The sequence below is a fragment of the Mus caroli genome, unplaced genomic scaffold (assembly GCF_978045245.1).
Source record: "Mus caroli unplaced genomic scaffold, Mus_caroli_1 scaffold_2, whole genome shotgun sequence".
Classification (NCBI taxonomy): domain Eukaryota; kingdom Metazoa; phylum Chordata; class Mammalia; order Rodentia; family Muridae; genus Mus; species Mus caroli.
In genome coordinates, this window is record NW_028227257.1 from 139,455,263 (window position 1) to 139,469,813 (window position 14,551).

Here is a 14,551-nt window from a genome sequence, read left to right on the forward strand (position 1 = left end):
GATTAAAGATACTCTTCTTAGTGTTTGTCATATTATTCAATTTATTGTGCTTATTATTCCAGGATAAATCCTGAAATTTCTTCTTCCCACCTCAAATTGTATCCCCTAAGCATAATAACTGCCACGATAATATGTATTTACTGAGATCAAAGTAAAAATTTCTTACAGGATTTCAATTTCACATTGTGGCTCAAGGTTATCCTGAGAAAGGAATTGACTAGTATGTATGTATGTATGTATGTATGTATGTATGTATGTATGTATGTATGTGCCTACGTGTGCAAACTGCAAACCCCGGATAGGAGAAACATCTATCTGAAGCACATGCAGACCTGAGTCTCAAGAGTTAATGACTCAGTTCAGGTTGATGAGGGAAGATTTCTGGGCGTACATAAGTCAAAGCTAAAATTATTTCATTTTGGAGCTGCTTTCTCTATGACATTATACTTCTGTTTCTTAGTCATGGTTCACACTTCAGTATCTGTTACATTGGGTTTATATTTGTTTAACATGTATATAAATGTCTTATTATTTAATTTAATGCTTACCATTAATGTGATCCTTAAGAACTAAATTTTAAGTCACTATTTCATATTTGATAGTTGGAGACATTTATGATAAATTGTAAAAGATATTTGTGACTTTTCCACTGTTTTCAATTCCTTCTGTAATTTTCTGTATAGTCTGCATTCCATTTGTGTTATATCTTTAGTTATTTGGAATAAAACTACAAGTCCTACCATAAAGGACCTTTTTTTTAAAATGTCAGTATATTGAATGTCAGTATTATCTTAAATTCCAACTCTTTGAAATGAAGCCTTTAGCTTTTTTCAGCTATTTCCTTTATCACCTTTACATTCATCCTTTTATATTACAATGGAGTATTTCTAACCAATGAAATTATTTTGAAATATCAAACTATTTTTAAAAAATTGGAGGGGGCTTTAAGGATAGAGCTAGGTAGCAGAGTGGTAGGCAATGTGTGAAGTCCTTCTCTTGATCCCTAGCATTGTAATATATATTACAATGTAATATATTCCCCCATATTTGTAGCTACTTAATTAAAATTAAAATGTTTTATATTCTAATCAAATAGTGCAGTTCTACTGATTGTATTTTTTAGTATCAAAGCCTTTAGTTGTCCATTATTTATTAATAATCACTAGTATTGGAATATATTTAAAAAGGAACATCTTCAAGGAGAAAATATAAACCTGAATATATATGTTCGTTCTAGATATACTCTATGTAGAACTTAATGCTAATGTCTTACAAATGTCCCTCATTTGTCCTTTTATGGGAGAAGCATTTCCTTAGTATATGAATTCTTGTCTAACCAAAATTTCTCTTCAAAAATCTTTACTTCACAAAAGTGCTCATTATTTCTAGGATTACAAATACCCCCTTTCAAGGTTTCAGGGAAGACAAATTACCATGTGTTTCTGAGACACTAGAGGATGGTCTTTGTTCTGGGTACTACGTTTGCCTAGCATTGTCTTGCTAGTTTTGAAAAGAGACTATCCAGACTCCTCACACATCTACCCATAGACAGATAGTCAGCATTGTTTTCAACAGATAAAATTCTCTTACATCACATGGTTTGATAACCTGAATTTTCTTATTAATCTTTGGGAAATAATATGTGGCCCATTTATCAATATAATATTTTATAATATTTTTACAAAAATCAGTTTAGCATTGTTTTTCTATTATATCACCATAATTTCTGCCAGTAAAAATGAAGAACTCAGAGACTTTAAACAGAATAGAATACACATACAAATGCACACTCACAAATGCACATGCATACCCACAAGCACATGCACAAGCACACACACACACAATCACACACACACACACACACACACACACACACACACACACACACACACTATTCTAAACTCCCACCAGATCTGATTTCCTTCTGATCCATCAATAGACTTTATGTCAAGGATGGGAGGTAGCACTGATATCCATCTGTTTTAGGTTAGCTAGATACAGATTTGTAGTTTAATTCCTGAGCATGACCAGAGTTTTTCAGTTTCCAGTTACGTCTTTGAGAATGGAGAATGTACTGAATGAATCATTAACAGTCACTTTTAAAAATATTAAACACAAGAAGTTCTCTTAAGACACTAGAATGATCAGGGGCCCAGAATCTCAGAGATATTGAAATCCTATGAGTTCTATTTATTTATTTTTTATTTTATGAAATCAGGGGGAGTATACTTATCAGACACTAACAACATCAAAATTTTGCTTTAGCTTGAAAAATTTTAATGAGATCCTTAATCTGCATTATGGGAATCATAGTTACATGGGTAATTTACCTTCTGATTATATTTCCTATTTTCTTCATTCCTATGACCAATCTAGACCTTATGGATAACTTTAGAGTTAGATCTGTATGTATTTAATGTGGGAAAGATTGATAAACTAACAGATAAAATTATTGTAAAGTAGAAGAAAACTCAAAGTAACCAAGAGAACATGAGTATATATTCATATGAGGAAAGAACAGACATGGGTAAAAGAAAATATGAACTGGGTTAAGGAAAATATGAAAGCTACGATTATCCTATAAACATAGGGAGCAAAGCCTTGCTAGTGTTTTCATCATTACTTCAGTAAGTTATACCTATGCATATAAGTTGTTTCATGTACATTCTTATGGATCACAGAAAATATATGAAATGGTTTATGAATCAGCTATTCATCCTCTCCTAGACCTATTGTCACCGGAAAGCACATATGCATAAGGAAAAGCACATACTATTGTTACTAGTTGTATTAGATACACATAAAGCAAGCCTAGAAATGCTTCGTGTGTCACCCAGTCAATGACAAATGACCCTATTCTCCACTTTACAAGCACCTCAGACTGTGGTTTTTCTTTATTTACTTACACATTATCTAGCTTTACTTCTTCATAGTTAGTGTTACTTATTCAGTCACTGTTTTATGCACTTACATCACTGAGATTAACTATTTAAATATCATGATAAAATAAGAAAGATAATTTTGTTGGTTGATACACTGTATTAGAAATGGCTCTGCCGATAAATAGGTCTGAGTGTTATTTATTTCGGCAATAGTGAGTGAAAACCTGTCTCAACTGTATCTCTGGACATTAGAATTGATATCTGTGTTAGCACAACAAAGTGGCACTTGCTACCTCTGAAAACCACAGAAAATTTTAGTTGATCAGTTGCAGGGTGCATTTATATTTTTCTTGATAATTTTGGGAGAATCATGAAATAGTAAATTGAAAATAAGATTATAATTGATTCCCCAAAACAAATTAGGTTTTAAAATGATAATTTTGCTTTATTAATTATCTAGGCTGTCTTAGTTGGAATAAGAAGATAATTCCTTAACTCTTTCACAGATACTTGAAAGGAAAGGCCAGTCTCTCTACTATTTTTCATTCCCAGAAAGGCAAGTTGCAGTTTACAAAATATCAGTAATGCAGAGGCTAGCAATGCACCACCATGTGTTGATGCGCCTCTGTGATCCTTGCTGCCATTTGGAATACCAGATATATCCCTTTGTGATAAACAGTGCTTCTCCGTGGGGAACCATTTATCTGCTCTACTGTGGCAAGCCTCATATCCTAGAATATACGCAATCTAAAGTATAGTTAAGAAAAAAGTTTAAGGCAATAAAAAGTTTAGAAGTCCCATTCAAGTGATTATTTATGTCCTTTGTGCACAGAAACTCCAGAAGGTAATATACCACTTAGGCACACTGCTCAGAAGATTACTCTGTCTAATAAAAGGTTATCTTCCTATGATCTAATGAAAACAGGCCACAGATGAAATTTTGACTTTATCCTCTCATATGACAACAACAAATCAGCTACAACTACAAGTTTCCCTTTGGTCCACATTCCTGGATTCCAGATGTATAATAAAAATTTTTTGTTAAGTTGAAATAAGAATACAAAGCGTAGGGTTGGAGAAAGAGCTGAGCAATAAAGAGTGCTTGCTGCTATTCCAGAGCTTACAAGTTTATGCGGTTCTAGCTCCAGAGTATCTGATACCTTCTTCTGTAGCTTTGATATATGCTGGCATGTACATGCATGAACATGCTAGCATGTGTGCAGACATACACATTTACATACCCCCATTAATTTAAAAATGTATATGGGATGATATAAAACTAAATAAAAATAAAACAATATAGCTTTCCTTTATTTCATCTTGTTCTGAGTATTATTTCTAGCAATTGTGTTTCTAGAGTCAAGAAAACAACTCTAGAATGAGTCCTGGATGCTCGGAAGTCAGACATGATCTTTTGTTGTTTTGTTTTCTCTAACAAATTTTCACAATAAATGTAAAAAAATGACAAGTTCCACCAGGCAAGTCATAATTCATGCTGTGTCATTTCTGAACTTGGTTAAACTAAAGGATTATTTATTATTTTGTCAGTTTCTTATTGCTCAGACCATGTTGTCCTAGTAACAGAAGTATGCATTTTGTGTATGGCTTCAAATTTATGGTTTAAAGCATAACTCAGGCAAGTATACAATTATAGCACTTGCTAAGGTTCTGGAAGTGGTGCATTGCTGTGCTCAGACAATCAAGTGCTATCCATATCCACATTAAGCACTGGATCAAGATTACACACATGAAACTTTCAGTAAATGTTCATTTTTTTCTCTCTCTATTGTTTGCATCTATGAAATTGAAATTTGCCCAAGCTCATCCATGCTCATGATAAGTAAGAGAATAGAATCAACTGCTGATTCATGTGAAGGGAAGCTGTCTTCCTAAAGGATTAGTATAGCTCCTAAAGACTGTCTCTCAGTATAACAACAGTATCTCATTAAACTCCAAGGGGTCAGGCAACAAACTATTTTATACATTAACTATAAGCCTGGATTCTTTAAAGTATTACATTTTGCATATATGCTGCCCTGATATTTATGAATCTTAAAAGTGGATATTCAATTTGAAAATCCTTCATAAAGATTTTAACCAGCTGTAGAAAGAATGCTGAGTTGAGTTTTCTTTTGGTTTGTTTGATTGTTTTGGATGAGCAATTGCTTTTTTATATTATGCTCAATGTTTTCTCCCTCTCATTGTTCTCCCAAAGGGGCCTGCTTTAGAGGTTATCTTCATGAACAACTTTACAGATGGTACTGTCCCCTAGTTCCCTATTGCTTAGCCAGTACTGTCAAACAAATCATACATTCCAAGCCGGTCTCTTGTTCATGTTATCACATGAATTTTTGTTTTCTTGATAATGAGCATTGTTTATAGAAATGTAGCCTGTCTTCCATCAGCATGGATCCTGTATAAGTGCAGCAGTTTGCACTAAGTGTCATTGTTCCTGTGTGTTACAATTGCTGGTCATATCAGTAAAGTTCTAGTTAGTGGTAGGCTAGACTAATAAAACTTTAGATGCTAAAGATTTTGCAAACCATAGCTCAGTATCTAAGAGGTTAGAGAAAAAGCTCATTGTAAAATACTTGCTATTAACTGTGAAGATCAGAGTTCTGAGCTTCACAACCTACAGAAATGCCAGGCAGGCCAAGTGTAATCCACATACTTAGAAGACAGAGACATGATAGTACTGGGATAACCTGGCATTCCAAAAAAAAAAAAAAAAGAAATGAAAAGAAATAAAACTTGCAATATCTATAAAAATCCATTGCCATTATGCAGTGAATAGTGAAGTATCAGGGATATCATTTCAGTTATCCTACGCGGTTGGCTTAGAAGAGATTTCTGGATTCTAATAGATGATACATGAGCCATACATGAAAAGGACACAGAAGAAGGTGGTATGTCCTCCATGCATATACTGGTTCTTTCTTGTTTCCTCTCAATTCAATTGTGGGCCATGTGTAGATTCTTAAGCAGAATCTGCAAATACAGTGATTCTATGACTTCTTTAAACCCAGATCCTAAAAAGAATGGGCTAGAAAGTCTTCCCAACATTTCCCTCAAATAAGATATTACCTACACACTCTTGATTAAAAATCATAACCAGTGAACTATCTATCTATCTATCTATCTATCTATCTATCTATCTATCTATCTATCATCTATCTATCTATCTATCTATCTATCTAACTAAATTTTACATTAACAAACATACAGCATTTCTGTCCACACTGCACAAACATACTTGGGAAACAAATCTAGAGAAAAAGCATATCTACGCTACACAGAGGACACCATGGGGAAAAGTTGCAGAACAAAGTTTAAAATGAAATATTAAACTTTGTGAGTCTATGCTTAATATATATATATATATATATATATATATATATATATATATATATATATATATATGAGAATGTGTGGTATACATATAGAATATTAGCAATAGTTTAAGATCTTTATCTGAAGTAGGAAATATAAAGAGTTAGAATCCTATAGGTGGTTATGATGTTGGTCCATTGTGTTTGTAGTTTTGTTTTTGTTATTTCCTATTTTGATTTCACACTACAAACTGCTACCCCCATATGATAGCTTATGTTTATTTTAAACATCTTAGAGAAATGGCATCAGAGAGAAATTGCTGCTTTATTGTTTTGTTACTGGGAAACAATAGAAAAGAAATGTTCCTATCTGTCAAGGTACCCACAGTTAGCATAACTGAGAGGTTCAGAGCAACATAAGGCTACCTTTGTTTCAGCTGAATATTTCATCTACTACAGTCATTCTGTATGGCTTGAAATGAAATCTCAGCCCATTGTGGTAACTTTGTTTCTATTTCTACAGACCCCTAAACTTTGTGCCTTACTGTGCCACTCTGAAGCAGTTTCCTGCAGGCATAGTTCAAAAATCACACTCCCTTTTCAATTCTTTCCTGCAAGAGAGAAACAGACACCAAGGCAATGCTATGATCAGGGCGGTAGAGGTTCTACCTTTGACTCAAGAGGTTCTCTTGATACCACTGTGAGTGAGGTGTGTATAAGTTTCCTGTCAGTTCAGTAGCCCACAGGACTTATAAGAAATGAAGTTTTAAGCCATTAGAACAGAAATTTGAGATTTTTCCCAGCAAGAAGCCTATTTGAGTTAGTCGAGACCATTTTCTTACTACAAGACACAAATCAGCCCTTACTGTGGATCCCTCCCTGTTATGTATCTATCTCATCCACCCAAAGAGATCAGATGAATAGGAAAACTTTCAGGTTATGACAAATCTCAGTGGAAGTTTCAAACACTCAGATCACAGATATAGACAATTTCAGCTTAGCATAATGCAGTTTAGCAAAGTAAGTAGAGCCACCAACCTTGTCTTATTCATGAATATTTTTCTCTGTGGTTACCTCTTAGTAGATTTGTTTACACTAAAATGATTTGCTTATCAACATCCAGATGAACAATGAAGGCTTTAAATGCTCAATAGAAAGTGAGATTGTGTTGTTCTTTTTCTTTAGTGACAACTTATTAAAAGAAACCTTTAAATTTTTTTAACAGAATAATTATTGCCAGCAAAACTAAATGTTCCATTCCCGAGATGGCCATCAGTACAATGTTGTTTATGTATTTTCTACAAAGAAACAAGAATTTTTTCATTATAACAGATTTCCTATTTAAATTATTTTGTGCATTAGAGCATAATAGTCTTTATTTAATGAGGTGAAAATAACTTTTATCAGTTTTTTGTGGATGTGGCTGGTCTTCAGATGCTAGTTTTAAATATGTAGATTCCTTTTTTATTGTACAAACTTAATGTATGCAATATGCTACTATATTATACTCATGAAATGATACTTGTCAGCAAAGAGATTAATAATACAAGCACTTCTCTTCGTAACATTTTTATGACCACCTACAAGCAGTTGGTCAATTTCCAGCATAAGACACTACAGCATAATTATATTCTTAATGTTGTATGTTAGATATGTAGACAAATTCATCTTACATTTCTTCAATTTTGCCTCTTTGACCAGCACCTTCCTCATTTCCTCTCCACCTAAAACCCTGCACTGAGCTTAGCCTTTATGTGTACATGTGCACACTGACCATTAGTCACCTTTTTATGTGACTGAAACCTTATTACTTAATACTTACTATGAGTATGGAGAGCATGGTGAATAAATAAGCCAAAAAAAAAAAAAAAAGGAAAAGACAAACACTGTATGACCTCATTTCTGTGGGGTTCTAAAGCAACTGAAATGCTCCATGAGTCATAGCTCAAGAAACTTAAGGACTTAGTATTACGCATACATCTTGGTTTTTTTTTTTTTTTTGATTGTCTGTTTGTTTTTCAACTTTAGTCAATCCTGAAGAAATAAGGTTTCATATATGTAAACCTGGAGAGTTTCGCTGCAAGAACAAACACTGTATCCAAGCACGATGGAAATGTGATGGCGACGATGACTGCCTAGACGGGAGTGACGAGGACTCTGTCACATGCTGTATGTTCCCCCTCAAATAACCTCAAACTCTAGGTTCTGGAGTGAGTGTGTGCACTAACAAAAGTAGCCTACAACATAGCTGAAATTATGCCTGGTATAAATTTACTCAACTTTCTTTCCTAGTGCCCCTTTTCTTAATGTTAATGTATACAAAACCTCTTTTGCATTGAAGACAATGTCTGCTTTCCTCCTCTGTCCCCATCCTTCCTATGTCTGTTCTTTGACCAACCACAGTACAATGTTGTTCCAAAGGACACTTTGGGATCTTTGCTTGTACAAACATGAAAAGTCAGGTTAAATCCCTTTGAGACAGAATTTTGGGTACAAATGTCACATTTCACCCCATTGCTCTTTGGCAACAAAGTCTGAAAGAAAATTCAAGGAGAAGTCATGGATTTGGACAGCAGTGTTAGGTAGATAGATGGGCTCAAGCCATGGCTGGGAATACACATGGGACACTCAATCAAGAATGGAAGCTTTTGTATGCCTACCTACACATCCACTCAGCATTTATTGTTTGCTGGAGGAGGATTTGTTGTTCATGTTCCTGATGAAAATAAGGACACTTCTCACATGGAAGGGTATAAGGCACTTTTGGAAAACATATAGAATACTATCCTGAGATTACATTTGATTAGTGACAGGTTACATTCAGAGATATATTTTGGTAACAACTTCTTGCAGCTAAAGTGACTGAAATAATTCAATAAACTCTGTTCACTTTTTATTTGTTTGAAATTAAAACATAACAGTTTGAAATAGTTTTCAAAAACTACACAAGATTGGTCTATTCAGTCATATGATGCAACAATGGGTCTCTGAATAAAAAAGGTCACAAGAATATACACCTCAAATTTTTTCTAACTGCTTTTCTCAATACATAAACTGTAATGAATGCATGGACACATTGCTACTTTCTCTAGAATTCCAATCACGGGCCTTCAGTTAATTTTCATTTGTACTATTATCTGCGTGTACTCTGACTGTTAAATACCAAATTGACACAATTTTAAACGTTTTGGAGTTGCAAGAACATTTTCTGTAAGGATGAGTAGTATGTTTCCTAGTATTGTACACACATAGCATGTCAAGTAGTACCTGACTTAACTGCCCCACTTCTCTTTAATAAAAGGGTCACACAGGGCCTTTTGGATGCTCACTACATCAGGCTCCTTCTATCCCTGGGAATCTTGTACCAATTCAGAGCACAAATAGTTCATCTCAATACTTATGTCATGTTAGCAGTTCCATGCTTTTGTCTGTACCTTTGTTTCATTGTGTCAACTTAAGGAAACTCAGCTATTTTGTAGGAATAGTTGGCATAATAATTTGTATCATTAACTGTTGTGATGCCATCTTCAGTCAGCATTTTGGAGTATCATCACTTTTTATCCCATCACAGAGGCCATGGGCTTTGACTGGCATCCTGCACTTCATCTGCTATATTCAACTGTACGTGCACGTCTGTTTCTCTGGTCTCCTAACTAAGCCTCATCTTCGCTGCTTCTCTTGTTTTCCTGGTTGAAATAAATTTCTATCTTGTATTAACTCAACAAGTGCTCCTCTAGAGTTGCCTGCTATTCTTTCTTTCCACATTGCGTCCAGAATAGTTCTTATGGGATCAAGTCCTCCTTATTGTAGCAGTTGCAGGACCTGTTACCTGACCTGTGAGGTGCTTAAAGTTATATACTCAAGTGTTTAACTTCTAGTTGGTCATCCATCTACTTACCTTTGTTCTTAATGTGTTGAATTATTTGTTGACATTTAGAAAAATGCTTCTTACTGTCCTTTTCTGTAATAATGAACTGACAGTAGTCTATGAAATTTAATATAGATTCTCACTGCTCTCTTTTGGAACTTTTTGTAACCGTCGATAAACCTCACTACATCCAGTTAGAGTTTAGCATCTTTATTCTGTTTAGTCCTATATTATAATAGTTCTTATTCTATATTGCAACAGTATGTTTCTTCAACTGGTTCCTCTATTAAAAGATCAATAGCCTCCTTGGAAGATCTGGTTGGTTACATGTTTGCAGTCTCTACTCTAAAAACGAATCTCTGCCACAAAAGTATGGGTGTACAGGAGTAGAACTGTATAAGCCAGGAAGTATAGAGCAAGCATCACAGACTACCTGCTTGTAGAACATTCTCTTTGAACACTAGTTATTCTGAACAACATTTTATTTCTTTATTTTAAGGTCAATAATACAATGCAAATACAAACCACTGAAGAGGGTTATTCTAGATTTTAACCCCACACTCTTCTACCTACTATTTCTTTGATCCCATTACTGCAAGTATTTCATTAGCTCATCACTAACTACAAAACTGTGATCAACTATTTTTTTCTTCATTAATGGAGATAGATCAGCGTCTTGAACTCAGGCCTAAAGCTTACAGTCACCGTGCTTCTGACATATTAGTGTATGGGCTAATAGAACTGGCCACAAAAGTCCTTGAGAAGCTTCACTACAGTGTACATCCATAATCTTGCTCCTTTAAAACATTGATATTTGTGTGACATTTAGTTTTCATGGGCATCAACACTTTTTGAAGACTCTGAAATATACAGCAAATGTTAATCATGAATAAAAAACAAAAAATTAGATAAATTCATTCAATGTCATTTAACCATACTTTCTCCCTCACTGAACTCATCCCAGATCTTCCCCATCTCCTTACCCACCTTACTACATGTCTTAGCTTGGGTTTTCTTGCTGTGAAGAGATACGATGACCAAGGCATGGCTTGGGAGAAGCTGAGAGTTTTACACTTTCATCTTAAGGCTGCTAAGAGAAGATAGCATCCTCAGGCACCTAGGAGGAGGGTCTAAAAGCCTACCTCCACAATGCCACTCTAACAAGGCCACATGTCCTAGCAGTGTCACTTCCTGGACCAAGCATATTCAAACTACCACACTACACATGTATGCTTTCTCTTTTTAAAAGAAAATTTCATTTTACTTAAATAAAAACCTTTCATAAGGAATGGAAACAACTCTGTCACCATGAATATCTTAAAAACATGTGTTTTGTGGGTGCATATTTTAATTGAACACATTTGATATGAAACAACATGGGATAAACCAAGTTTCTTATTATAAATAAATTTACACAAAGTATATTTTCTTAGAAAATGTACAATTCCTGCATTTGACAAAAATAAAAGAACATCAAAACTGTGAAAAAACTATGGAAGAGCACATATTAGGAAACTGAAAAACACATTTAGAAAGTTAATATACAGAGCCTCCCCATTGTGATTAGATATTTGAGGGTTAAGACACAATTGTGTATCAGTTTATGATAGTTGTTCTCATTTTCAATATTGCTTTTAGTTAAATATTTATTCATTTATATCTGGAAACCATACTTCATTATGGAATTATATAGATTCTCATTTTATTATAACTTTGTCATAAGCAAGCCATTTTTTATTTTTATTTCTTTTGTTTCTCTTCAAATCTCAAAATAAAGTGATTGGATTAGAACACAATTAAGTGTATTTAATATTTAAGAAATATTTGAAAAAATCTGTGTGTGTGTGTGTGTATGAATAATTATTTTGAGATATAATTGCCCTGCTGAATATTGAACCTTGAGGTTGATGTCAAATGTCTAAGTATTCTGGAGTTAAGGGACCAGTTTTGGTAAGTGACAAAGAAGAAACAAATTAAGCAATATCTTGTGTAGAAGTTGGAGATTAAATATATTTCATTTTATTTTATATTTAATTTATTTATCTCTAACATATACTTTATAATTTAGCAAAGGCTATAATATTAGCATTTCCTACATAACTAATGCCAGAAGCTTTAGCATTTACTAGAATATAACATAAGTAAAGAAATAGTTTTGTTACCATAATTAAAATACTCATAACATGAATTATAATTGTGTCCATCCCCTTCAGTCAATCACAGCTGTCCGGATGATCAATTTAAATGCCAGAATAACCGTTGTATCCCCAAGAGATGGCTTTGTGATGGAGCAAATGATTGTGGGAGCAATGAAGATGAGTCTAACCAAACGTGCACAGGTAAAGGCCTGCACACATATGTGATAAATCATCTCCCCATGTGTGGTGTATCACACAGGTCAGGCTGATAAACTACTTGAACTTTGTTAGCATTGACAGTCTGATTACTGCCATGGTCAGTGAATTCATGGTTCGGTGTCACAAAGGACAGATTACAAATGGTGTTTTACTAAACCTTGAACATGATTCTGCTTTCCAAATTAATTTGGCACTTCATCTGTACATGTGGGCTGCAAGTTAATCAGCATCTCTTGTAAGGTGTGTCCATGCTACACCTTTCTAGGCAGCAGAAGGTATTCATTAGCATACTCTGGTCCTGGCCACCTCACAAGGAGAACTATTTATTTTATCCTGAGAAAATACTTCTTTTTTTATTTTTTTCTGCTACTGAAAACCTTTGTGAATAATTTTCTGTCCATGGAACATTATTTATATGAGGCAGGTTTTTTTCCCTGCATGAAGTCCCAGTAATACTAGGCATATTTATATTTCCATGTAATCCATGCCTTTGTAATCAATCATTGATTCCCTAGGCAGCTTCTCATTGCATATAAGTATACAGCTGGTGGTACAGCTTACAAAAGAGTTCTAGAAAGGTCATGATTACTAGGTAAATGTTGAAAAATGACACTGGCTAGCAGCAGCCCAGTGCTCTGCAAATGATGAGAAAAAGTTAGTGTGTGGTGATACATGATGCTATAATTGGTGAAAACTGATTATTGAATGATGCTGTAATGTTAAATTGTACAAGCCACACAACACCTCCTTCTCTTTGAGCCATTATATGCCTTTGTAACAAAGTAAATTCATATACAGAGATATTTGTTCCTACTTGCCTTTTTTGGCATTGACTTTCCTGTGCAAAAGCTTGTCCCTCTCTGTCCTACCTTTTTAATATATGTCTTTTAGCTGTTAGTTTCTAACAATCTCTGTTAGACACTGGAATAACTAAAATTTGTTTTCCAAAAAAATTTTTTGCTATGTACACAACAGTAATGATAAAAGCAAAAGTAATACCACTTTCTACCATGAATTGACATCATATGAACAGGCATTTTTTACTTTACTTTTTGGTGAAGGATTTGCTGACCATCTGTGGACCATTAATTCTCTTTTTAATTTTATTTTTTATTGCTTATTTTATTTATTGATATTTCAAATGTTATCCTTCTTTCCAGTTTCTCCTCTGCAAACCCATTATCTCAACCCCCCACCCCTGCTTCTATGAGGTTGCTCTCCTATCTAACCCCACTCCTGCCTCATTGCCCTAACACTCCAGTACACTAGGATATTGAGCCTTCACAAGATCAAGGGCCTCCCCTCCCATATAAGGCCATCCTCTACTACATATACAGCTAGAGCCATGGGTCTCTCCATAGGTATTCTTCATTGGTGGCTTAGTCCTTGGGAAATCTGAGGGCTCTGGTTGGTTGATATTGCTGTTCTTCCTCTGGGGTTGCAATCCCCTTCAGCTCCTTTCAGTCCTTCCCCTAACTCCTCCATTGGGTTTCTGAGCTTAATCGCATGGTTGGCTGCATGCATCTGCATCTGTATTGGTCATGCTCTGGCAGAAACTCTCAGGAGACAGCTATATCAGTCTCCTATCAGCAAGCACTTCTTGGCATCAGCAATAGTGTCTGAGTTTGGTGACTACAAGTGGGATGGAACCTCAGGTAGGACAGTCTCTGGATGGCCTTTCCTTCAGTCTCTGCTCCACTTTTTGTCCCTGTATTTCCTTTAGACAGGAGAAATTCTGGGTTTAAAATATTTGAGATGGGTGAATGGCCCCATCTCTCAATGAGGGACCATCTCTAAAGTCTAGATATGGTCTCTACATGTTCTCCCTCCCCTTTGTTGGGTATTTCAGCTAATGTCAGTCCTACTGTGTCCTGGGAGCATCTTGCTTTCCTGGTATCTGGGACTTTCTGATGGCTCCAGTTCCCCATCCCTCACTGCTACACAATTCTGTTCAATTTCCTGACTCCTTGTATGTGGGGCTATCGGTGTGGGGGAAGAGGGGAGTAGGAGAAAGTGCCTGCATCCAGCCAGAGTTCCTGTGCTCTGGGCAGGTGAACCTGGGAGGACTGCTGGACACTTTCCACACAGCCCCGGGCGGGCATCTGGCTGTGTGAA

General features: G+C 35.2%; 1 protein-coding gene across 3 annotated transcripts in view; it reads left to right on the forward strand.

The window, feature by feature from the left end:
* Lrp1b (LDL receptor related protein 1B) overlaps positions 1–14,551 on the forward strand; it is a 2,026,300-nt gene that overhangs the window by 1,171,684 nt on the left and 840,065 nt on the right. For all 3 annotated transcript variants that reach the window (XM_021181392.3, XM_029472167.2, XM_029472172.2), the window contains exons 16-17: positions 8,240–8,380; positions 12,293–12,418. In XM_021181392.3, the coding sequence (XP_021037051.1) occupies positions 8,240–8,380; positions 12,293–12,418 (267 nt within the window). The remainder of the gene's footprint in view (positions 1–8,239; positions 8,381–12,292; positions 12,419–14,551) is intronic.